Raw genomic sequence first — 26,854 nt, 5'->3', positions numbered from 1 at the left:
ACTTTATTTCCTTGTGAAAAATGGTTGGGTTTTGTTCATATTACAATGCTGTCTGCTGTCAGATTTCTGCATAGGACCATTTCACTTCTGACTACACTGCAAATCCTGCAGCAGCCTGGTCTGTTCAGAGAAGGGCACTCTGTATGTTCCTAGCAGACAAGGAAATTAAATAATAGCAGTGATGTGCAGGAAGAGTATTCTACTTAGAGTGTGTGTGTCAAATCAAGCCAGGTTTCTTCATCAATGTTAGCTTGAGGAGAATTTGAGAGAGGAAGGTAGCCTTAACCAAGAGCTTCTGAGACAAGTATATAATGCAAGAGAGAGATGTAACGCAGCCACCTCCCAGCTCTGCTGAAAGGTTTTTAGGGAAGTTTCTTTTTCTTATTTATGAAGTCCCATGGAAGTTCTCTACAGGGCTTTTTCTTTTCTCTCTTTTTTTTTTTTTTTTCCCAGGCTAAAATTCAGTGACCTAATTAAGCCCAAGATTGACTTTAGCTTGTGAATAGATTTGAAACCACATCTTGAAAATCTTGCATCTGTGCCTGTTGATTCAAAACAAACAAACAAACAAACACACACACACACTCCAACCCCCCCCAAAAAAGGCCAGAAAATAAATCCACCCTAAAACCCTCAAACCAAACTAAAGCAAACAAAACAAAATCTATCTCAGGACTGTTTTTTCTGAAATCATCTTCTCTACTTTTCTGTCAGCTCTACCCCTGTGGCACCTCACTGACTTCGTAGGACTTAATAAAACCAAGAAAGTCTATCCACAGTACCAGGCATGAGGCAAATTATTTGAGTTCTTTGTAGAGTCAGAACAACTTCAGGCAGAACAGCAGTAGTGCCTGCTGGAACAAGTGTAGTAGATATTGAGAGAGAGAGATGAGACGTGTTTTCTTCCTCTGTGTATAAAACTAGAGGCAAAACCCATGAAGCAGATGGGCTCAAGACAGCATAAGGCCTCTTCTTCATTGGTAGCCTGTGTCCAAGGTGGGCTAGGTCTGGAAAATTGTAAGTCCCTGCTGCATCTCCTATGCAACTGTGCAATACATGACCAGCTCTGAGCTTTAGAATTACCAAAAATTCAACTTGCTCAACTGGTAACAGATGCGCTGCTGTCCCTGGAGCCCTGCTTTAGAAAATTTCTCTGTAGACATAAAGCAATAGCAGAAAAATTGTTAATTAATTCTTACCACGTTTTAGTCATCAAATTACTCTAATTAGCATTTAAATTAGCCAAATATTAAGAAATTAGGTTCAGTCAAAAGCCCGGACCTAGGCCACGCTGGATATTGGGCAAGTGGGGATGTGGAAGTAAACTTTAAAGCTATCTCTGTTTCTCAGAGCTCTGTGGAAAGTTCAGATTGTTTGTGCGTATCTCCAGAGTTAGAGAAGCTCATGCTTAGATGTTGGGTGGGGTTTGTTTAAGTCAGTATGGTCTCTTTCTTTGTGCTTATTCACCACACAAATTCATCTCAAACCAGGAACCTGAATGAAGAATTGTAACATTAATGCTACACGTTTAAAATTACAATATATCAGGCAATGAAAAGCTGGCACATCCAATGTCTGTATTAGCGCTGCCTTAGGAATTCACTCAAAGGCTGAAACCTTTCACAGGAAAAGTTTCCTTTCTCAGATTTTAATCCAGTATACCACAGATGATAACATAAAATATATTGTATACAGTCTGTTAAATGTAAAAACAGGCGGTACACTTCAAAAGCTGCTCTTGCATACTTTCATTTGCCTTAGTTAATTGTGAATCATTTAAATAATGCTATTTTAATGCTGATTTAGATGGGGGGGGGTGTTTAAAACTAGCTGGGGGAGGGAAAGTTTCACACATAATTCGAGATTTGAGAAAGAAAGAAGGAAATGAAATAATTATTCCCTGTGTTAAAGTTCCCTTGCTCTTAGTAAGGGATACATAAACTTTGGGGGGGAAAAAGTGGTGCTAATTAACATTTATTAGCAGAAGTAAACACAAACAAGTAAAAAAGTCTTTGCCATGTCATATGCCAAAAAAACCCTTACTGTTAGAGGAAAAATGAAAAAGGAATGTCTTTTTTTGGTTTTCAGTGTGAAGCAGAACCTGATATTTCTGAAAATGAACCACAAGCAGGCTCTTTGTCTTTTGAATAAATGACTCCTTGCCAGCCAAACCAAATGGTGTCGCAGAGCCACTGTTTCTCATCAACCAAGTGAGCTGTTAACGGCTTCCCAGCAACCAGCTTCACTGCAGATGAATTATCCGCCATACACCCTTCCCATCAGGCAGCTCTAACTTCATTGATTGCAAAGGCCAAATCTTAGTCTCTATGTTTCAAAACTCTTCTGAAAAGAAATGGAATTATTTTTAACTCTCACTCCCATGAGCAGGCAAAGACTGGTTGGGGATGTTAATTATCTGGGCACTGGATGCTTTCCAGGCAGCAGAGTGGGGGGATCTGGGGCCACCTTTCATCACAGCAGCAGAGGCATGAATCTTGTCTGTTTTTAGATGGATTTCATCAGTTTATGACTGGATTTGTCCTGATAGGGATCCTGATCTTGGGAAATTCAAGAAGTCCACTTCCAGTCTTGCATTCCTGTGGGCAGTTCTGGGCATACCAACAGGAAATCTTTGGTGAATAAATCAAGGCAAACTTGTGCTCTTTACTGCTACAAGTACAGCAGGGATATTATTAAGCATTTGATAATAATTTTCATTTTAATTTTAGTATCTGAATGTCTGATTTCATGCTTAATATGCAAGTAGTCTGTGCTAATACCTATTTTATGGTAACACTTGAGTTAAAAAATCCCATTTTCTCAAAGGAGCCATGAAAAGTGAATGCATGAGGTGATAATTCTCCTCTTTATCTCTAACCTTTCTATTTTGTTAGGAATACCTTGACACACCGGGTTTACAAATCTTTCAGACACATCCCTACCATCTTTTATCATTTGCACTCATTTTCCCATCAGAATTTCTGCTCTCCCTTCCTCTATAATCCTGTCTGTCATTTCTTGGGTTTGCAGAAACCCTGAAGACTGTTAATCAGCAAAGTTTTGTTTTCCTTCCTTGGAGATGATGACAGGTCATGCCTTTGGCCAGGCTGCTTTCTGCAGAGCAGTCCCTCCCTCAGGGCCACTTGCTTGGTTGGCCCTGGTAAGCCAGCTCTGCTCAGCAGCTACAGCTGCCTTCCCAGGGATAGCAGGCTTGGCTACGTAAAATGATTACCAGGATAAAATACAATTCTCCTCACAGTCTGAGAAAGTAGAATAGAAATGGCTGCTAATCTGAAGTATGTTTCTTTGAAGTGCCAGTTCACAGCACTCACACAGCACAGAGTATCTGTAGAATACTTTTTTTTTCTGTTTTTTTTTTTTTTTTTAAAAAAGGCATTTTAACTCATCCTGGAAAATTTTTATCTTTACATTCTGTGGACATTCACCCAAAAAGAGAACCCTCTGGCATGGGGCTAAAGCAGCACGTGGCTCTTAAAAGTCTATAAGGATATTTGTGCATGTCAGGAAAGCAGCTACTTAGTTCTGAAGCTACTGAGGAGAAGGTGTTTGAGAGAAAAGGAGGTAATGAAAATATTTATGCTTTGGCATAAATTTAACAGTCTAGGTACAAGCATCCTACCTCAGCTGAGGAGGAAGAATCTTTGTCTGGATCCTGTCCTGCTGGGTGAAACAAGGCTGCAATAATTTGCTTGTAACAAACTTGCCATGGAAATTGCTCTTGTGAATATCTCACTATTTCAGTAGGATCCTTGAATAAATCATCCAAAAACCTTGTTGTAATATTGGGATTAGACAGGTCTAGGATCTGTGAATATCAGTTAATCCCTGGGTGACAGCATCCCCATGACCATACCAACCATTTGCAAGCCTTCCTCCTTCTGCCATGCACTGGGGAGGTGTCAGCATGGCAGTGTCCCAGGGAGGGTGATCTTTGGCAGCCCTCCCTCCCTGCCCTCTGGCTGCTGCATTTCCATCCTCCCCTGCATGCCTGCTACATGTGAAGTGGTGAGGACTGAATCCTACCTACTCTGCTGGCCTGTGCCTTTTCCAGCTGTATGCAGATCTGAATTTAGATGCTTTGCTGTTGAATCAGGGAATTTAACACTGCAAGCATTTGGGTTCTCCTCTTGGTTTTAGTGTTACAGGTTCCTGTGTCTGACAAAGTGCTGTATCCCAGTGAATTTCCTTCTTTGCCTTAGTTTCTAAGGCACATTGTTTCTGTGAATGAGTGAGGCTTCTGCAGACATCTTCTAGATCATCTCTTCTAGGAAATATATGATTAAAAGCCCGTTATATAGCCAATACCATGAAGCTTCTCTCATCTGTTAGGCAGAAATGTAATCTGTATTCAGCTGGAGGGAAAATTGGAGCAATTATGCAGGGGGGAGGGGAAAGGAACTAGGTTTTGCTTGTAGACAGCTTTATAACAGCTGTATCTCAGGCTGTTTGGTTTGGTTGGGTTTTTTTCAATTCACTAAACATCATAGGAAGCAAATTTTGGACACCACTGCAAAATCCTTTTTGGTTTTATAAGGAAGGGAAGGCATTTTCCTCCAATTGTGTAACCCTCAGACTGCTGCATCCTTTGCTTTCTCTTTGTAATGGAAATGCTCAGTTTCTACCTCACTTCCAAAGATCTGCTGCAGGCTAAATCACAGTCTAAACTTCTCATTTAAACATTGGGTTTGTCTGTGTCAAAGGGTGGGATTATTTTTATATATATAACCATGTTACATATTCACCTGAGGGGGGAAAAAAGGTGATATTTTGGCAGACATGCTGAACACTCACACATATCAGATAACATTTTAAAATCAGTGGGGTGTTTTTGTGGTGGTGTGTATTTGTTGTTGGGTGGGGGTTGTTTTTTCTTTGTTTGGTTGGGGTTTTTTGTTTGTTTTGTGTAGCTGCTCAAAAAGAAATTACTGAATAGATAAATAATCACAGAATGTTAGGGGTTGGAAGGGACCTCTAGAGAGCATGGAGTTCATCCCCCCTAACAAAGCAGGACCACCTAAGGCAGGCCACACAGGGACCCATCCAGAGGGGTCTTGAAAGTCTCCAGAGAAGGAGACTCCACAACTCCCCTGGGCAGCCTGTTGCAGTGCTCTGTCACCCTCACATAAAGAAGTGTCTCCTCATGTTGTGGTGGAACCTCCTGTGTTCCAGCTCGTACCCATTGTTCCTTTTCCTATCACTGGGCACCACCAAAAAGAGACTGGAACCTTTGTCTTGACACCCACCCCTCAGATATTTAGAGACATTGATCAGATCCCCTCTCAGCCTTCTCTTCTCAGGAATAAACAGCCCTAGTTCTCTGTCTTTCTTCCTAGGAGAGATGTTCAAGTCCTGCAATAAAATGGAAATTTGAGTTTCAGCTACAAGATAACTTCTTCAAATTTTATGACGAAACGTCTCTCAGATTTTATGTGAGGTACCTATAGCATTTCTATCACTTGAGGGACAGCAAAGTTAAAACTTGGTTGTTTGAGGATGCTCAAATGATAAAGAGGTTTAATCTGTGATGATAAAAAGTATTCTGTCTCCACTACATTTCGTGGTACTTGCTCTTTCTTGAGACTTACAACCATCTCATTCAAAGCCCAAGCACTGGGAAAATTTAGGTGGAAAGCAAAAGGCCTTCATGGTCATCAGTAGTTTGGAATAAAGAATCCAGTTTGCTGGGGATTCTTCTAGGTAATAGGAAAGGGGACATGGGTTAAATGCTTACCATCATTGTGAAATACCTGGGGCAAATAACTAGAAAGTAGCTCCACTGAAAGCTGCTTTTTCCTCTGCTCCATTTTGGTGAAGATGCTTGTTCAGCAGCTGAATTTATTTGCTATATTTAAATGCTAGAAGTAACTGACATTTTTTTGATTTGTGAAATAGGAAAATCTGACTTGAAGGAAACTGGGACTTCTTACTCTCAATAAGAGACTAATTAACAAATTTCATGATGTGCATAAAACCCAAAGGATGATTTTATAGCATGTGATTCCTAAGACAGTTTCTAATGAGAAAAGGTTCAAGAGACACTTTCTCTATTAACATTATGTAGATTAAATACGTGGCATTATCTACTTTTGATTTCTGATTACTACAGTTCTACATTTAATGCCACTCATAAAAGCTGATTTGAGTGAAAATCTCAGGTAAGCTGTAGTCAGTCTTAATTTTATATAGCATTAGAGAAAAGAGAAATTTGAGAAATAAAAGTGGCAAGAAGTGCTGCATGGCATATGGAAATATAGAATATTGGTTTAAGGATGTCTGAAGCTGCATGCCCAGTAAGAACTCACTTAGCAGTCATACAACTGACCATCGATCCACCCTGTCCAGATTCCTCTGCAGAGCCTCCCTACCCTAAAGCAGATCAACACTCCTACCCAGTTTGGTGTCATCCAGTCTTACTGAGGGGGCACTCTATCTTCTGATCAAGATCATTGATAAAGGTGTTCAACAGAAGTGGTCTCCATACTCAGCCCTGAGGAGCACCACTTGTGACTGACCAGCAGATGGATTTAATTCCATTCACCACCACTCTTTGGGTCCAGCCAGCCAGCCAGCAGAGTGTACACCCATCCAAGCCATGAGCAGTGAGGTTTTTAATGAGAATTCTATGAGAAACAGTGTCAAAGGCTTTATAGAAGTCCAGGTGGACAACATCCACAGCCTTTCCCTCTTCCACTAGGCAGGTCATCTTGTCATAGAACGAGATCAGGTTTATCAAGCAGGACCTGCCTTTCATAAACCCATGATGACTGGACCTGATCACCTGGTTGTCCTGTATATGGTGTGTAATGGCACTCAAGATGATCTGCTCCATGACATTCCCTGGCATCAAAGTCAGACTCCTAGGTCTGTAGTTCTCTGGATCCTCCTTTTGGCCTTTCATGTAGATGGATGTCCAGTCCTCTGGGACCTCCCCAGTTAGCCATGACTGGTGGTAAGTGATGGGTGCTTGCACATGTATGTGTTTACATTCTTGCTACATTGATAGGCCTAAAAAACTTTGTCCTTAGACTAGAAAATGAGGTTTTGTTCACTGTTAATCACTGGTTAAATAATGTAGTAGATAATACTTCATGCTGTCATCAGAGAATGTAACTTGACCATCAAAATGTCATAAGCCTTTGAGACATCTATGGGAACAAAATACTCTTGACATCCTCCTTTCTCTGCCTAATAGAGATTAGAACAACAAGGAGAGCAAATGTATGTGTCCTCTACTGAATATGTTAGACACTAGACTAGACACCTCCTGAAGGTTCTAAGTACTAAATTGTTCATGACAAGAGCCTTTGCTCCACCTTCATCAAAGGACAGTAAGCCCCTTGAACTTCAGTGATTATTTAATTGCTTTTTGGTTTTCAACCCTAAATGAAACATATTTTGTGTTTTGCTCAGCGTGAATCAAAGGCCTTAATGTCAGCAGGAAAAACAAAATAAAAAACCAAATAAATGTTGTTAAATTCAAAAAAGTATTTCCATAAGTTCAAAACAAGGACTAGCATAAAGAAGAGTGTGACATTAATTATTAATATGACCCTTTTACTGCATCTCAAAAGCTACATCCATCTTGGGGGTTAGTTTCACAAACAGCTTAATCTGATCTTAAGCCTCATTGCTGCCAAAGCTCTCTGTTTCAGCCCTCCCCACTGTGTTTGTCTACTTGCTTCTTATGTGCTTGTGCAACATCCCTATCAGGCAGGTGAGCTCAGCCCAGCCATCTCCCCAGCTGGCCACAGTGGCTGAGAGACTCCTGCTATAGTTTCAAGACGATGCTGCGTTTGTGTTTTATCTAAACAATATGTGGTTCACAGAAGCAAGCCCAGTCTGTGGGCTTTACAGCTGTCAGCATAAGCATCTCTGGAGTAGCTCTTTAGGAGAACTTTCCAGTTCATTTGAATTTAATGATTTTTTTAAATGCTTTTAATGGAAATCTTATCAAAGCAGTTTATTTTCCTTTTTTCTTTTTTTTTTTTTTAATTGTGATGAGATTGTAAATGTCACCAGAGGACTGCTGGGTATCTTGCTGTTTGGTTTCTCAGCAATATGCTTCAAAGCACAGTGGGACAAAAAAGAGCTTTAAAATAATATTTTAATAAGTAACATGAGTATTTCAAGCTTCTAGAAAGGTTTACTTTTAGTCAAGAATGGGGCAGATAGACTTATCAGCCCGACCCAAAGTGGTTTAGCTGTCCTGGCTGAATTGATCCTTCATTCACAAAATTCCTAAGTAGCCAGAGTAAGCTGCTGTGTTTTTGCACTGACCTTTGTTTAACCTGCTCTGAGACTGCCTCTAAACACAGATCCCCTGGTTAGAGATAGATGTGGAATGCAAACAAAAACAAAGCCTCTAGCACACTTGAAATGGGAGATGACCATTCCTTTCTCCTGTTCCAATTCTGAATAAAGGAGACCTAGATGATCCATTCAGATGGCAAGCTGATTAATATCACATATTTCCAAAGGCACAGCCTGTCATAATAGATAAAATCAGTTTTACACACAAGGTAGATAAAGTCTGAAAAAGCTCTATTCCAAGAGTTGTCTTTCGCTCAACAAAACACTATAATGAAAAACCCATAGTATCAAAAAAGATATGTAAAATTAAAGAAGTTTGAGCTCATGACTGACATTCAGTCTAACTATCCATAAAAATAATGCTTTCATAAGTGCTCATTAATCCTTTGTACTTCCATTAAATAAATAAATGAGACATGTATGATGTTAAAATATGACTTCGGTGTACTGTGACTCTATGAAGAAAAGTTATTCACTTCACAACGTGGAGTAATTAAAAAAAAAGAAAGGCCTCCCTAGATGAGTACAATCCTTTAATTCATCTGGAGAGTAATCCTACACAGGATCACATCTACAGGACAATGAAGAACAGTTTCCTAGCGAATACAGTTGCCAGTCATTATATGTCATCATGTTAGATTGGTTTTCCCCCAGTTTCTGGGTTTGGGGTAAGGAGGAATTCAGACTCAAAATCTAGACTGAATTGTGTGGTAAAGTTGTTAAAGTTAAGAGGAATCATTGCTTTTTGCTTTTCTGACATGTTTGCTTATTTGTGACTGCAATAATTCTGTAGCCATCAGCTCAAACACATTAAAAAAACCCAAATTTTTCTTCTTCACACAGATAGCCACAGATGCACAGAATCACATTTTTTTGGGCACTGAGACCAATTTTAAATAGTAAAACTGAAAGTGAAATTCATCCTCACTTCCCAAAGATCAGACTCTGTACAACCTACTTTCTTCCATTTTGCATAGCCAGCGAAGGACTAGTAGGTAAAAATTACTCTGGTTTTGGTGAATTTATCCCTGATAGTGGAGTCTAAAAGACCAACCCTTCTCTAATCTAGGATGTGTTCTTTCACTTATCATTTAGAGATTATATGCCAGAAAGACACATGTACACTTCCACTTGTGGACAAAATTGCCTCACCCATGAGAAATCTCAGAGGAAATCTTTTGCCCCTGCAAGAAGCATTCTGCTGAGACACTACAACATCCTTTGATTCCAGTGTATTAGTTGAGGAAGTTTTCGTGGTTATGAATCTAGCCCTCTGACACCTTGTTTGCCTTTGAATTAACTATAGAAGCTCCTCTGTAACTGTGAGCCACTGGCTGTGTTGTAGTTCTGTGATTTTCCAAACATCTGCTGGGGACTTTGAAACCACCACATTCAATTTCTTGTGACCTAAACGGCAATTTAACTCAGGTCTCTGAAGATGAAAGCCAAGGAAGCCTCTGCAGAGAGCAGAACATTTTCCAAAGCAGTTCTCAGCTTGAGGAGCTGAGAACAGCTGGCATGCTGTCCCTGTGGGTCCGGAGGGCTTGTTTCCAGCTCCTTGTCAGACATCTGAGGAACCTCTTTTTTCCTTTTTTTGGCTGCCCCCACTTCCCAAGGCAAAGGCTAGCAGCCCCTGTCCATCTGTCTGGAAAACTTGGAAAGAACCCCCAAATTATTATTGTGTTTTCAGTTTGAGGTTAGTGGATGTTACAGATAGAGGAATAAATTATCCACAAAAGCATCTGGGATAGATTGAATCTGTACTACTTGCTTTGTTGGTAGCAGAATATGTCATCATTTTTGCTATATTGTAGCAAGGCCTCTTCTTCCTCAGCACAGGAGATTATAAAAATGATACCCACAAAGCACAAAGTTTAGCTCTGAAATAGTTGTGGACATGGATTTGTAAGGAATTTGTGGATGTCAAAACTAAATGTACTCATGTCAGAGAGATTTTCTGCGGAAGGATGTCCCCAAGCACAGCATAAACTCTCCAGCAATAGATAGCTCAGGTTAAGGAGTCAGCATCCACCTGGGATGGAAGATACAACTCTGCTCTCTGCATCATTCAGAGCCTCCCATAACCAAAGTGAATGACAGTCTCCACACTTTTCTGATGGAGCTCTCAGTCTCTTTCAATGAACTCCTTGGAAAGAGGTCTTGTTTTTAATGTGGAAAGATGTAGAATGTAAAACATCAAATATTTTCATCAAACAGAACTTGAATTCCTTGGCCAGCCCCAGCTGGAAGTTATTGTCAAGGCTGCTGCTCATCAAAGGACTCCAGCAGAAGGCAGAGACTTATTCTGGTATTTCTGTAGCACCTGTGCAGTGGAGCCCTGATCCATGCCTATGGCTTTTTGGTCTGACATATGACTCCTCAGAAACATGCAAGTAAATATTATTCAATGGTAATCTCACCAAATAGTCCCTTTAGGGCCACAGGTAATATGATGCACTTAAAGTTAGCCATGTGCTCAATTATAAAGTTATTACTGAATCAGAGGCCTTGTGGGCTGAAAATCTGATGAAGGTGTCTTTCAATTTGAGAAAAGTCCCCAGATTAAATGTTGGGGTTTTTCATACAAAGCTCAGATGTATCCCATCATTTGGGGAATATTCTTTTCACTTTTAATAAGCTTGTGCAAGCTGTAAAGTTGGAAATGTCTTCAAATGAAGTTTATTGAAGAGTATACTTTTCAGATTTTAAAGCAAAAGAGAAGTCTGCAGTTAGTGTATAAGAAATGCAAATAATTTTCCCAAGCATTTTGTGTTTCTTACTCTAGAGTTTTTTAAATTAAGATTCAATTAATATGTTATTATTCAAACCAACCAGAGCATTAACTAGAACAATGTTGACCTAACCTTCCTATAACTCCGTATTTCATTACAGTTACCCCCAAAGATTAATTAGACCTGCTCAACAAAATGAATTTGTGATCTAAGTAGTCATAGAAATAACACTTTGAATGGAAAATCCTGTGAAGTATTGCCGTGATTAAGTGCCAAAGTCGTCTCTGCCATGAGCAGACCTCAGCACTGACATAGAAGGAGTTGTGTCCATGTGCTGAGAGTGATCGTTGCCCTTGGCTGAGCACATTGGGGATTCCCTGCTCTGTGGTGGAACTTCAGTCCACTGGTAAACCTGGAGTTCACACTGAGGAAATTTTTGCACTGGATGGCTCACTGGAATCAGCTCTGCAGTGTCTCACACCAAAGTACAGTGTATGACAGGAGAAGCATGGTGCAGCCAGAGTGGTGGGATTTGAGAAGAGGGGGAATGGGAGGGATAGTGTTGATTGATTAGTTCCTCTGAGGTCCCTAAGCATGAACTCGGGAGACACTGGCACTGCCAGAGGCTATGGGTGAGCTGCTCCATGATCTTTGTCTCCTCATGGACTATGGTAGGAAGCCAGGCAGAGCGAATAGCCAAAATAAGGACATAAATAGACACCTAAAACTTCACAGTAGAAGTACTTTCTACATCTTCACCCAGTGTGTGCAGATTTCTCCAGCACTTTCAGTATGATCTGACCCCTTCCAGAAACAAGTATATTTTCTCTTTATAATCCTTATAGAATGCCAGGGTTTGGAATGAATCTCTGGAAATCATCAAGTCCACCCCTGTGGAAGATTAAGACATCTTAATTAAGATATCTTGATAATTAATACAGAAGCATGTAAAATATCCAACCAAATTTTAATTTTATGAAAGTTTGGAAAGGATAATCCAAAACATTAATGAAAGCAGTCCTTTGTACACAAGTCCCCTCTTTGCCTGGAGGACATAATGTATTTCACATAAGAAGGTTATTTGTAGAATTGGCCATGGTCCAAATTTAGACCTATAAGCATTTGCTTAATCTTAATGAGCTCCAGGTAAATGCATGTTTAAACACAGCACTGGAAGAAAAGAAAGAAGGTTGAGGCAGATCAAAAGGCTCATCAGACTGAAAAATAACCAAGGGGAACTGTTCCTTGTTGTTATTCACCACTAGCTCTTACTAGCTAATGTGGCTCTAGGAGCCATTGGTCAGGGCTGAAGACTGCTTTACCCTCTTCACAAAGTGTATATGGAAACACAGCTCTGAAATTTCCTCTTTCCATTTTTCTGTATTCTAACTGTGATTACAGCTCTTTGCACTTTTTTCCTGACTCTTTACATGTGCATGGAAGTGATACACACTGCTGCTGGTGGGGGAAAAGTCCATCTCCCCCAGAAACAAAACATTTTCAGCTAAGAACCAAACTTTTATCATTTAGTTTTTCTTATTTTTGACAAAAGTTAACATTTTCCTTAGACAGGTAATTACTTCATGAGGTTTTTTAGTACTGAAACCTATTTCACTAGCTCATACATTTATACTGTTCAAAACTACATGAGTACAACTATTATTTTCTATCTGAATCTGCTGTGGCAAAGTGATAATAATAAAGACAGTCAACAAACAAGACTTGGTAATGTCACCACATTATTTTGAACCTTTCAGGAACCACAATATTTTCAAGTGTTAAATTATGAATATTATGAAAGTAATAAAGTAGCTGGAAGGCAGCAAGTTCATCTTCCTCTAAAGGAGATGGTTGTTCACTTGTCAGTGAACTGAGCTATGGTCCTCTGGTGGAGGATGCTGGAGATACTTTAAGTTTACAGGGGTTGAAGGAGAGACTAAATAAATTCACAGAAGATAGCACTTCTGAGGATTAGTATCGATGGAGAAATTGTGTCTAGTTCGAGAACTGCAATGTTTGGAGGATGAGAACATATTAATGGGAATTATCAGGCATATTGGAATGTCTTCCTAAGATGCTTTACTAGCATATGAGACAGGACACTGCACTGAATGGACCATCTGATCCAGTACTTGTGCTCTTTTGGGCATTAGTATTCCCTGCAGACCTATATACAGCTCGAAACTGTGATGTGTTAAGCAGCTCCTGAAGAGCTTTCACTTTTCACCGATGTCCGCTGCAAGTGACATTGCTAAGTACTCACAAAGTACTCACAGGACCATGCTTTTCTTGCTTGAATTAGAAATACCTGATGAGTATCTCTTTTCAAGTCCTATCTCCTACAGACAAGACACTTAGACTCACTTCAGTATTTTACACAACCTAAGATATGGAAAACAAAATGGCACATAAATTGCACATAGAAAGGAGCAAAAAGGTGCCAGAACAAACAGTTTGGAAATTACAAATTTTCAACTAGAAAAAAAAGAAAAGAAAAGAAAAGAAAATGTTTAAAAGAAAAAAAAGGTTTGCTAATCATAATTATTTGCTTTCTAGGTAAATGCATCCCGCCAAGAAACCAAGCTGATGGAAGAATGTGACCAGCTCATTGAAATAATCCAGCAAAGACGACAAATAATTGGAACCAAAATCAAGGAAGGAAAGGTAAAAGCTTTTCTTCCTTAGATCACAAATATTTCAACACTGCTTCCTCATGCTTGCAGCTTTTTGACCTCGGGTACTGTTAATACAATTTTGTATGAAAGTCCTTATGTAGTCTGGCAGTCCTGGGCTGCTGCTACTTCCATGTAAAAAGGAATAGAATATATCAAAATTAGCATGCTAGACCCTAACAGTTTATTTGGCATTTTCCTTAGTATATGTGGTTCTTATTTTTAAGGATAAACACAGAAATTGTATCACCACCAGTAAGTGATAATTAAACTATGGCTAATTGACAATTCCTTCACACTGTTACACTTCTGAGAGTGTTTCCCCCAAAGTTTTCACTTTCACAAAGTCACAACATTTGATATCAGGGCTAGCAACTATCTACATGAATATTTTAGTCTGGATACTCTAATTAATGATTCAAATACTGTCACATAAAGAAATTGTTTCAATCGTGGTCATTCCTGAGAATGGGAAATCTAACTTACCTACAAAAAAACCCCAAACATTCAAAAACCTGCAGGAAATGAAGCAAAGCATGCATTTCTAGTTACTGAGGTACAATTATTGTTAGCAACAAACCTACTGGGAAGGAAAAATCTCTGATATTTAAGTTTCAACCCATTTTGCTAGCTGCCTGTTAACTCAGAAACACATTAGAGTTGAATTAAGTCTTATTTTCCGTGTGCACGGTGTTTACTCTTTAACTGCTGAACTAAGTCAAATATAAACTCTTCTTGTGTGGGAAAAACTCAGGACAGGAATGAAGTCAAGAGCAGGTTGAATGATTCATGCAGCTGACAGGATACTTCAATTAACTTGAAATAAAAAGCCTGTAGGCAAGGCTGACTTGAACGTGTTTGAAACCACAAGTCCCGTGCATTGTGTGACAGAACCTGAATTTCTTTGTACTGTTAACCAATCATAATTCCCACCAAAGTGGGGAAAATGGCCTCCTGCATTATTGTTTCAAATCTTTCTTTATGAAATAGAAAGCTTTCCATTCATTTGGATTTGTGCTCTACAATAGCTGCTTTTAAAATAAAAATCTATGGCTGGCCTGGATGTATTCTAATGTCCAGATTAATGGAAGATTTATAATGCAGTTAGCTCCAAGTTTGTTTGAATATAGCTGATATTAGAGTCTATCCCCACTCTTTGTGTAACTTTGTTCAACCAAAAGTGATTCCAGCAGAGGACTGGTAAAGATCTGGAATGCTTTGCCCCAGATGTTGCATACATTGCAAGATTTTGGGGGATTGAGAGATACATAGGAAAAGCTACAGGAGATTCTGCCCAATGTCTCCACTTTCATGAGAGCCTGTGGCTAAGAATCCTTCTGGAAGGTAGGACACAGCAAATTGGGACTATAGTTAGGGCTACAGAACTGGAAACGTTCAGGTATCAAGTTCTAGCTTTGAATGGATGGCTACAAATTCAGCCACACAAGTCTGGCAATGTGATGCAGCTCCATCCTTAATCTCACCTATAAACCCTATATAAAATTAGGAGGGTGCAACAGGGAAAGAGATAAATGGATAGTTTTAGTTCTGATGTCATTCCTACCATTAAGGGAGGGGGTAGGCAGTGCATGAGATGAGATGCTTCCTTTTGAAGTCTATCATCAGTTGTCTTCTTGAAGAAGATATGAAAAAAGAACAAAGCAAACAAAAAAAAGCAGCTCATATATAGACCTCACAAATCATGACACACCTTCTGATTGCTCACACGGTACCATTTCTTTCAGTTAATTGTTTGTTTTCTTAATTAATAAGTACACAAAGAGATGAGCTACATAATATGGCAATGAACCTTCCCCTACTTAGGCTGGTATGGACCAAATGGTAATCTCTGCAAGTGCACTGACAGGCAAAACGTTATGGTGTTAGTCCAACCTAGAAGCTCATCAGATCATTAGCAATATCAAAATCTCATGCTTTCCCAGAATTCTTCTCCCTTTGTTGTTTCTCTCTTCAGGAGAAATAATGATTTTACAGAGTACTGATAATTTGGCCATTTTTTTATTTCTGAAAATGCTCCAGAAGATTTCTTTTCCTACTGATCTGTGTTGTAGGACAGGTGCACTAAGATACCTTTATCTCTAATTAGGGTAAAATTATATCTGAAATTCAATTCATCAGCTTCATAGCTTGTGGCCTAGTTGCTGAGAGTGGGAATGTTACTGTGATCATAAATTTGGACATTTCTGCCAATCCACTTTCTGGTTGGTTTCCTCATTTTTAATGTAACTAAATTCCATTTCATTTCCTTCTAATTTCTTAGTCCTGTTGAAACTATGATCCTGATGTGCTAACAATGGGAAGGACTTGCAGGCCTTTCAGGAACTAGGAGCTTTGTTAGCCAACATTGTCTTTAAATGGAGGACAGACCATGTCCCTCCCTGCTGTGCCCCTCCTTAACCTTTCAGCCAAAGACTACAGTCACATCTACTGTGTTTATCTCCAGCACTGTTCACAGCAGTAATAATCAGCTCTCCAGCACTACTGTGCTTTTGTCCAGTTAAAAATATCCAACAAGAAAACACCCTGTTTGGAAAAAAAAAAGTGCCTAATGAAAAGGGCAGGCATATATTGTGAGAAGAATTGAACAGGAGTTTTCTGTCAAGGTCCTTTTTTGTCAAATTATTTTTTATGAAACTCACCTCAGCAGCAGGAAGACGTAGTTAACTATAAGCTGCCTTTGACACAGATCTCATCTCTTCAGGGGAACTGCTATCTAAATAGCCCTTGGTTATCATGTAAGCAGAAATACCGGGAAATGACGTTTATTCTGTTGGAAAAGAGGCCAGCTGTGCTTGTTTTGGCTCTCCCCTGTTGTGTTCCATGTGGAAAATATTGAGGCTGAAGGGCTGTGCCTGCCCCCTATTAAAAATGTTACATGGTTAGATGGGGCTCACCATCAAGCTAGTGTGAAAGAAGCTCTTGTCAGCAAAGCCGTTCATCTTAGCTCCCCATTTGCATTCCAGCTTTGCCTCGGAAGTGCATATGTAATCATGATTTGTGACCTTAGAGATGTGACTGCTTTCTTATGTTTCCACTCAAGGTGGTAAGGTTGAGAAAACTGGCTCAGCAAATTGCAAACTGCAAACAGTGCATTGAGCGCTCAACATCCCTCATCTCTCAGGCTGAACAGTCACTGAAGGAGAACGACCATGCTCGCTTCCTGCAAACTGCTAAAAATATCACTGAAAGGTAAAGCAGACTTTCCTCTTGCAAAACCTCAATTTAAGGCAAATGGCTTTTCACAGTTACCACATTGTCTTGTCCCACCAAAGAAGTGGCCAAAGGAGGCGGGGGGTTAATTGACACATTCCTCCAAAGCACTGCTTTGTGCTGTGTCAGAGTGGTAAGGACCTTACTGTAATGCTGAGCAAAACGTCTCTTTAAAAACTGGAACAGTAGGAAATGGGTGCAAGGTAAGAGATGGAACAGCAATAGCATGCACAAATGAAGGAGGCAGCTCAGATCACAAGCAGGCACCTGGTGCTAAACAAGGCTTTTGGAGGCTGAAATTCCTACTGCATGAAATATTCTGAGATTAAGAAGGAAATCAGGCAATGAGCGCATTCCTTAGATGAAATTTGTAATTATCCTAATGAATTCATCTTCTTCACAAAATAGCAAACAGCAAGGTAATGAAACATGTAACTCTGGAAACCTGTGGCATGCATCTCTGAGGTAGCTTGTCAAAGAATTGGAGATTCAACAGTTCGTGTGTTTGGAAGTTAAAGCAGCTGCTGTGTTGGATCCCTGGGTGCAGGGAATGTTTATGGCTTCTAGGACCCTAGTTTCTCTTTAGTGTGCCAGAGATATCAAGGACCCAAAGACAAGGGAGTAAATATCTTCGGGAAACTGCTGTCAGAAAATTCAGTCTGCTTTTCAATGCAACACTGTGAATGCTGAAACATTCCCACTTCATTTTAGCAGTATTTTCTAATGAAAAGAACCCCAAGTGTTCTGTTGGAATTGTCAGCTAATTAGCCATTGGAGAAACAAAAGAAGGAGAATGGATCTGGATAATGAAGGAGAAAAGTGTATAAAATATGCTCATTCACTCAGCTATTTTTAAATTTCTAGGTTCACATTGTCCAGCCAGTTCTCACCAAATTTGAAACAGTCAATTCCCTGCTCTTATTATTTACTACTTAAGTCTATCACTTTGAAGTGCTGCATGCCGATTCTTTGAATATCAGGCTGCAACAAAGATACCTGATCAATTTAAAATGAAGACAGCACCACTGGCTTGCTCGTTACAGATTCAGAGAATAGAAAATCTGTTGAGAAGAGCCAGACAAGGCAAGGTAAAGGAAGGCAAGGTATGGAAAAGAAGTGGATTGCACATGATCTGTCATACTTTGTGGCCAAACCATCACAGACTGAGACTCTGGTTTGGATTCTGCACCAAGTTACATTGTGACATCCCAGCAGAAGCTGCTAGTAAAACTACCACATTGATATCATGAGTAAAAAGCTGAAGGTGAGGGTCTTCCCTTTTTCAGTATCCAGTGGAACAAGCAGTAGGGTAGAAACCTGTGGAGACACAAAGCTTAATTGACTAGCAGAGAATATTCAGAGTAACTCCACTTGTAAATATGAATAGTTGCATCATAAATACAGTCACAGGAGAGACACTCAGAGAGCAGAAATGAGACCAGCTGACGTATGTGCCAAATCAAATCTAATTCTTGGCTATCATAGATTGCTGTCTGTAATGAGGTGGCTGTGAACACTCAGAAAACCAGAGAAGCATTTTAAGGAGTAAATAAAACCAAGGGGGGAAAAAAATCAAGTGCTTGCAGACAAATTATAAGAGGAAAAAGAGAGTAAATCAGATTAATAAATTATTCCCCACAAGTAACTCTCTTGGTTCTCATGTGCTGAGCAATATTTTGTTTGTTTCTAGACGGCTCATGTAACAGTCTCACCAGGGCCCTTGGCTCCAGCAGCTATAACAGTCTCCTGAAATTATGCTCATTGCATTTCTTTATGCACATATTTCAAAGTAATTGCAATATAATATTCTCTGTTGTAAGCACAACAGGTAACTATGTATAGCAAAGACATTACACATGCTACAATGATTAAGATCATGCAGTTTTTACAGTGAGTGAAACACATTTATTCTAGAAAACCCTTTCCAACTAAGTGCAGTATCAGATAGAGCAGGGAGAACTACAAGAGGAAATTCTATCTTCTGGACCTAATATGGTGACATGATGTCTGAAACTGTGAACTGCTGAGCTCTCCCAAAAACTGACTTACTCACTCACAGTGCACCCTTTGCATGGCCCCAAGCAAGAGTCCAAAAGGACCTCTTGATATGCTCTTCTTCACAATAAATGTGTGCTTTATGGAGGCATGCAAAGATGCTCTTAATCCTTGATCCATGCTTGTTGGTTTATGAACAAAGTATTTGTTCATTTTGTAGAGGTGTGTATCATTCTTGAATTTGCTCTAACACAGACCCTACAAGAAAAGGATGTCTTTGTTTTCCCCAAATGGATGTGAAAACACCGTGGTGCAACTGCAGATGAACTGCTGGGAGTGAGACAGGTGTGGGAGAAAACAGAGTGAAAGACCTCTAAGTACATAGGGCAAAAACCACCTCAGTTTTCCTCTCTGAAAAAAACACCATCTGTACTAGGATCTACTTCAAATTAAGTTCTACAACTAAAGCTGCAAGAGAAACACTGCTAAAAGCTGTACAATACAAATTATTGACTAGGAAACCTCCTCATCCTACTTCTTGAAAGGCAAGGAAATGTGCTGCTTTTGACTTTCCTATGGTATTTTCCTAAATGCTACACAAGAAATATATGAGAATACACTCCTCAGTAGCTCCCCATTTGTCCTGGAGCCATCTGAGCCCTGTCTACAGAGACATACCCTAATTGGAAAACTGCTAATTGGAGCAATCAAAATATTTTCATCTGACATGTCATGGATGCTGACACGAATAGCTGATACACGCCACGTGCATTAGTTGTATGTTTACCTCCAAACTTAAATTCTTAACAAATTTCTGTTGTGTAATACAGGATTCAATAATCTCTTTGCTTAAATGGATGGAATGTTTTTGTATACATATCCAGTATCAAACTACCCAGAAACAGGTATTTTGAGATGCTAGGCTGAAGGACCTGAAAAATCCGTGCTGATAGCGGTATCCTTGTGAAAGCAAAAGCTCATCTCCATATATTAGTACAGCAGAACAGCAAAAAGAGTAGCTGTAGCCTCTAAAATGAGGTAGGCAAGGAAACCTTTCCATTTTGGAGGAAATGTAAGTATGCACACATGCTTTGCAGGGGAAAAAGCCTTTCGAAATAAACTGTGCTGACATCTGTTTGTTTTATCTCCCCCTCTGTGCTTTTTGAAGTTAACAACAGCATGCTGTGCTGAACAGCTAAGCAGGTGTGAGGATCTGCAACCAAGCCCTTGGGACAGCAGTGCCAAGGAATGCCTGGAGCAAGAAAATGCTTGGGAAAACAAGGGTTGGGAGAGATGCAACATCTGTCATGAGTGCTTAAAATACACATAAATATGGTGCTGTTGCTGCTTTGATTCAATGGGTGACCAGAAAGAACAATTCAAAGTATATTATTGCTCAGCCAGTATTGCGTTAAAAACTCATCTAACACAGCATGTTAGGTAAAAACTAAGTAAAAAGAGATTTTTTGACTGGAGACTTTACTCACAAAAATGGAAGTGGCAGAAGAACCTAACCTAAAGCAAGTGAATGAAATACATGTAAAAGGTTTTGCCCAGCTTTTTGAGAAGTGATAAAAATCATAATGATCAGCTCCTACCTTGATGTGAAAGTTGCTGTGTTGCATGCTGAAAGACTTTTTGCTTTTCATTTTAGGGTTTCCATGGCAACTGCATCCTCCCAGGTCCTAATTCCTGAAATTAATCTCAATGATACTTTTGATACCTTCGCACTTGATTTTACCAGGGAGAAGAAATTGTTGGAATGCCTTGATTACCTTACAGGTAATTATTTTTTTTTCTCATGGTGCATCTATTATGTGTTTCTCATTAAAGAGTAGTGAAAGGATTTTCTTCATTCCTCTCCTGAGGAAGCAAAAGCAACTGTTCTGAGAGCAACTGAGGAACTACTGAATCAGAGAGCCATGAGGGTGATGAAGGTTTTGGAGCACCTGTCTTACAAGGAAAGGCTGTGAGACCTGGGGCTCTGTAGCTTGGGGGGGAAAAAAGAAGATGACAACTGAGAGAGAATATTATCAATACATATAAATATCTAAATGGTGGAGGTTAAGAGGATGGGACTGGGCTCTTTTCAGTGGTGGCCAGTGATAGGTCAAGGGTGGGCACAAGCTAGAAGACAGGAGGTTTTACTTAAGGAAAAACTTCTTTGAGGGTGCTTAAACACTGGAACAGGCTGCCCAGACAGGCTGTCGAGTGCCCTTCTCTGGAGACTTTCAAAACCCTCCTGAATGCATTCCTGTGCAACTTGATCTATGTGAACTTGCTTTAGCAGAGGTGTTAGACTAGACAACCTCCAGAGGTCCCTTCCAGCCCCTACCATTCTGTGAATTTGCTATTTCCACCTGTTCTAACATGGATCCTCCACAGGATGCAGTGTAGACACTTGCTCTATTGTAGTCTTCCATGGGATGCAGAGGGACAACCTATGTCACCATGGTCTTCTTGACAGGGGAATCTCTCCTCCTGAGCCTAGAGCACCTCTTCTCTCTCATTCTTCACTGATATTGCTGTCTGCAGGGTTGTTTCACATTTTCTCTCTCAGTTGCTGTGCAGCATTTTTTACCTTCCCTTAAATATTTTATCACACAGATGCATGACCAGCATCAGTGATAAGTTCAGGTTTGAGCAGCAGTGAGTCCCTCTTAGGAATGACTGTGTCCAACATGGTCTCCTGATCTTTTCTCACAGAAGTCATCCCTTCAGCCCAACCACTACCAAAACCTTGATGCATAACCAAACACACTCTCCCTCTTAATTCTGAACATACCATCCCCCAGCAGGTCCAGAATGTTCCAGGAAGACTTAGGTACTACAGAGCATGTCTGGGATGCATTTCCTACCTCCTCTTCCTTCATCCTCCCCACCAGGCCGTGGGCAAGTGGGAGTGACAAATGGCTAAAAGCCACTGCAGTGTAGTGGAGTGAAATGAAAGAACAGCTGGCGATCAGCCAGCAGCAGCCAAAGGAGGGAAAGTAGGGACCAAATCCCATTTCCCAGGGGACAGATGCTCCATGTGTTACCCTCTCCCTTAGGGCTACCTCCTCACTGTGGCAGATTGGAGCCTGGCAGATTTCCCATGAGCCAACAGAAGCTGTTCAAGTAATCAACATCAATGATTCGGAACCGAAAGATGTGTTCTTATGCCAGTGACACTGTGTATTTCTGCCATCACAGAACTGGAGGAGTGTCTGGGACTAGAGAGCATGCAGTGTTGCCTGTGCCAGCATGTGGGATGGGTTCCTTTCAGAGCAGAGCCCTGGCTCACTTAACTGAGAGCTTTGGCCTGAAGAAGCGTGCAGGATTAGACCTTTACTGAAGGCCTGAGTAATGTGCGATCCCAGAGTGTGTCATGACTCACAAAGAGAAACAAATTACTGTAATTTAGGGTGTTTTGATTTCAATGCCAGAATTAGAACAATTCATTCCAGTTCAATTGAAAACAGAAGAGACACAGGGTAGGTTTTCATTCTGCAGTCTTTACGCATCTGCTGTTAAGAGCAAGAATTTGCAACGCAATGCACAAAGCACTGTTAGAAAAACACTTGAAAGCACTTCCTGGGCCCACCCTCAGAAGATACACCTGTGCTGCTTCAGAAGAATGGGAGTGTGTGGAGTCTTCTCATCAGCAGCCACTGGAACTTTCCACGCAGAGGGCTGGATTCCAGCCCTTCTCTAGAAGGGCCAGGAGAGTTGGTGTTATTCAGCCTGCAAAAGACCTGGTTGTGACCTTATAAGAAAGGTAGGGACAGACCTTTTAGCAGGGCTTGTTGTAACTGAACAGTGGGTGATGATTTTAAACTAAAGGAAGGTAAATTCAAAGTGGATATAAGGAAGACGTTTTGTATCACAAGGGTACTGAAACATTGGTGGCAGATGTCCCGTCCCTGAAAACATTCAAAGTCAAGCTCAATGGGGCACTGAGCAACATGATCTAGTTGAAGAAATCCCTGTTCACTGTAGGGGGTGATGGAATAGATAACTTTTAAAGGTCTATTCCAATCCAAATTTTTCTATGACTTTTATGAATAAATGAACAAATTAATACTGGGAAGAGCAAAGCTGCCTGCATGCAAAGGGCAGCGCCACTCTTGTTTTACAGAGTTGTAAGGTCATGTGTCTGAAAGAGAGATTTTGTCTGAAAGAAATTTCTGTGTCAGTGTGTGACTGGTGAATGCAATCAGTGTTTAACACATACTCTAGCAATTTACAACAATAATCTGGTGAGAGTAACTTTAGCTTTTTATATAGTAGCAGTGGAATGTTCTGGTGTCTCTTCTTCCCAAAATATGCTGGAATTTGCTACCATGTTGAGTATTCACCCCAAAAAAATATAAAAAAGCCAAGGAAATGAAAGAAAATGTTAAGAAATAAATGAACTAATTTGCCCTAACCTTGCAATCTACTTGTAAAATAATAAACCTCAGCTTCCTTTATAGTCAGAGAGGAATAACCATCTCATTTTAAAGCATGTATATCAGGTCAGATGACCTCGTTCTGGAAGTGCCTTTTCCTCCCAATCACTCCAAAAGCAGGAAAGGATAGAAAGTCTCATTCAAACACACATATTTGTAGTTTGGATCTTTAAATCTATTTAGCAGCCTGTACCTGTACTCTCTTTTTGCCTTTATAAGTCACAGCTTCATAATACTGCTCTAATTGATGTGCACTGTAGAAAATGAAGGTGGGATCTGTACCAAAATGAAGAATGATCTTATTACAAAGATCCTTTCTGTGGTCCATCATGCTGGCTCTGTCCTTTACACAGGTCCTTCTCTGCCTTCTTCCTACCTTGTCTGCTGTCTTGAAAAATTATTCACAAGGGAGTTTGAGGGAACTTTCAAACATATAAAGCAGTTTAGCTGGGTTTTTTCCCTAATCTACCATTTTTACTCTTGCCTTTGATGCCCAGTGAAGGACATTTTTAGCTGGGTCTGTCTTGTACCATTTTTCTTCACATTAATAAATAGCATATGGCTGCAATGGAAAAATCCAAAACACATGTCCAAATTATCTGAGCATAAAATACAACTTCTGCAGACAGTTAAAATACATTTGTGTAAATATGTGTATGCATGTAATGTTTATGTGTATATGCATAGTCCCCAAAGTCAAATGCACTTTATTATTATCTATTGCTGTTCAGAAACCCTAGGGGAAGATTTATTTTATTTTACCTATTTCAGATTGGTGAATAGAATCTTCATGGGTATTGAACTGAAAACTGTGTGGCTGAGTGAATTGGGCTTTGCTTTTATCATGTTTCACAGTTAAGTTAAATGAAGACCATTTGTAAGCCTTAGTGGTACCTCTGTGTTGTGAAGTAAGCTAAGAAGCCTGTCTTGTATCTATCATCTATACTGCTTATGACCAAAATGTCAAAGCCTGATTTCCAGCTTCATTCTCTCTGCTGTCAGCTGCCTTCAAAGCAGCTGACCTTGACTGTCTTCTGGAGATTTTCTTCTCCTGTGGTTCTTCCCAGTGCACTACTTGTCTGATCTTCATCCTCTAACTCCCAGATCCAGTTTTTTATGTGGCATATTGGATTTTGCATCTTTCTTTCTTCCTAGGCTATCTCTTTCCCAAATATAAATGTAGCTGCTTTGTGCTTATCATTTGCACAGCTGTCTGTCCAAAGTTTCTGCTATCCAAACGAAAATCTTTTATATCTCTCTGAAAGATGCCAGCCAGACATTGAGATGTCAAGTTCAGTGTATTAAAACCATATCCTTAATCTTCCTCTGACTGTTCTATTCTCTGTACATATAGCCTTGATGTCTTTTGAAAGCTTTCTTATCTTGCCAGTTGCTCAAACTCTTCATCTGGAACTTATCTTTTTCTAAACATGTCTCTAGCTAGATCAAGGCAACGCATTTGACTTGCAAACTCTCTGCGCAGCATTACCAGCATAAGGGCTTTTTTTATCCACTGTGAACCAAAAATACTTGTTCTATCTCTTGATACTTTGAAATCAATTGCAGGAACAGCTAGTCTGACCTTGCATTTTACCCTTCTTCAGAAATCCCTTCTGAAACAGTGATAAGTTTTCTTCTTCCATCACTTCAGTTATGGCTTAACAAAGAAATGTCTTGCCTAGCAGATGCCAACATATTTTTCAGAGAAAATCCGCTTCATTCTGCAAACCCGTTACAAGGTTTGAAGAGTCTCCTGCTTTGGGTGTAATTTCTTCTGATTCTGTTGGTTTTGAACAGTTCTGCTCTATGCAAAGACTATGTCTAGAAGGTTGTATGACTGAGCTCTTGAGGCCAGCTCATGTATGACGTGTTACTGGTACATCACATTTTTATAAGCATCCAAGTGCCTTTGAAATTCCTGCATACTGGTACTGTACACTGTCATGATACACCATAAAAACAGTGAAAAATAGCTGAGAGAGCTCCAGAGCAGTTTCCTCAACTCCCTCATGTTCATACCAGCAGTATGTGGTACCATTAAGTCATGGAGATGCCTTAGATCTTGCTTTTTCACTCAGTATCCAAATCAGTAAGGAACCCTTACAAAATCAATCATGTCATGACAGGAGGGAGGCAGAGACCAAGCATGCAAAAGGAAGTTGTGTTGATTTTAGTCTCTGTGACTTTGTGCTGAGAGGATTGAGATATAGTCTCAGTAGTCACCCAGGAGCCACTGAATTCTTGTTGGGATTCATCAATAAGAGGTGGCAGTTTCCCTAAACTCCGTCTTAGGTGTATGGACCATGCAAGTACTTTCAGCCTTCTCCAGAGCAAAATGCAGGTAATGTTGAAAGAAGGTGAGTTAGACTAGCCTGTCTGAAAGGGAATAGGTGTGCTCACAATGTCATTTACTTCTGGGAGCAAATCTAAGAAACTGCTTTTCTAATAGCTCCTGTCTTTCCGGCACTTCAGATGGATTTCCTGACCTTTTAAACGTGCCTGCTCGGTCTTGAGTTGAAGTCAAACAAATTAACTCAAGTAGCCTTCAGCAATTAGTTTCTCTCCTGTCAGAGAGTGTGGATTCATGAATGTAGGTGGATGAAAAAGCAGTTATCACTCCCACATCTTTGCCCTGGTCCTCCATGGGCCTTGTCCCATTTGTGGAGAGCTATACCTTAGAAAGCAATTCCTTAGAACACTGCAGCTTTCATTGTGCCTTGCTAAGTCTGCTGGCACTGATTCCAGGTTCCTTCTTAAGGCTGTAAATTTTGGGTTTTCTAAAGCTGCTTCACATTATTTTCTGTCTCCCCTTGCCAGTGAGTAACAGTTTGTGAAGGCTGCTAATAACTCACATTATCAACATGACTTGTCAAACTTCACTCCTGTTTGATGGACTGAAATGGTCTAGAAAGGCTCATGAGCAATCACTGCTTCTACACTGGGAAACAGGACTAAAGGGTGGATATGTCTTCCACTGCTGTGCTGGAATCATCCTGGTCTTCCCCTTTCTGAGCAATGGTGAAGCACAACCAAGTCAAGACCAAGCTGGGGAAGTTACCGGTGCAGTCTTGAGGTCACTCTGGAGTCTCTGCAGAGCTTTCTGTGTGGCACCTGAGCTCTGAAGCAGTACTTGTACTTCTCATATGCAAATCACACACTATCAAATGTAATAACAAAGATAACTGATTACAGTCAATTTATTTTAACTGCATTACCATCTTACACTCGGCAACAGAAAGTAGAATGTGGAATGAAGAATTTGATGATCAGAATTCTACATTATTTTGAAAGTCAGAACAAAACATTTTCATGTAGCCTTCCTTGCCTGTCTGCAAGAGAAGCAGGTATCTGTTTTACTCTGAGTGTTTTATGAAATGAGTGTTTGAAAAACTGAGTTTCATGCAGTCTTAAGTGGGTGTGGGTTAATCACAGGAGCAAGGGAAAAGATGTCCTGCTTAGGTCA

General features: G+C 40.1%; 1 protein-coding gene across 3 annotated transcripts in view; it reads left to right on the top strand.

The window, feature by feature from the left end:
• The window catches only part of MID1 (midline 1), a 211,475-nt gene that overhangs the window by 169,728 nt on the left and 14,893 nt on the right, over positions 1–26,854 (top strand). For all 3 annotated transcript variants that reach the window (XM_054163456.1, XM_009896964.2, XM_054163455.1), the window contains exons 4-6: positions 13,620–13,727; positions 16,797–16,945; positions 20,616–20,743. In XM_054163456.1, coding sequence (XP_054019431.1) covers positions 13,620–13,727; positions 16,797–16,945; positions 20,616–20,743 — 385 coding nt within the window. The remainder of the gene's footprint in view (positions 1–13,619; positions 13,728–16,796; positions 16,946–20,615; positions 20,744–26,854) is intronic.

The sequence above is a fragment of the Dryobates pubescens genome, chromosome 8 (assembly GCF_014839835.1).
Source record: "Dryobates pubescens isolate bDryPub1 chromosome 8, bDryPub1.pri, whole genome shotgun sequence".
NCBI lineage: Eukaryota > Metazoa > Chordata > Aves > Piciformes > Picidae > Dryobates > Dryobates pubescens.
Note: the sequence above shows the minus strand (reverse complement) of the source record. Positions and strands in the feature narration are given on the sequence as shown.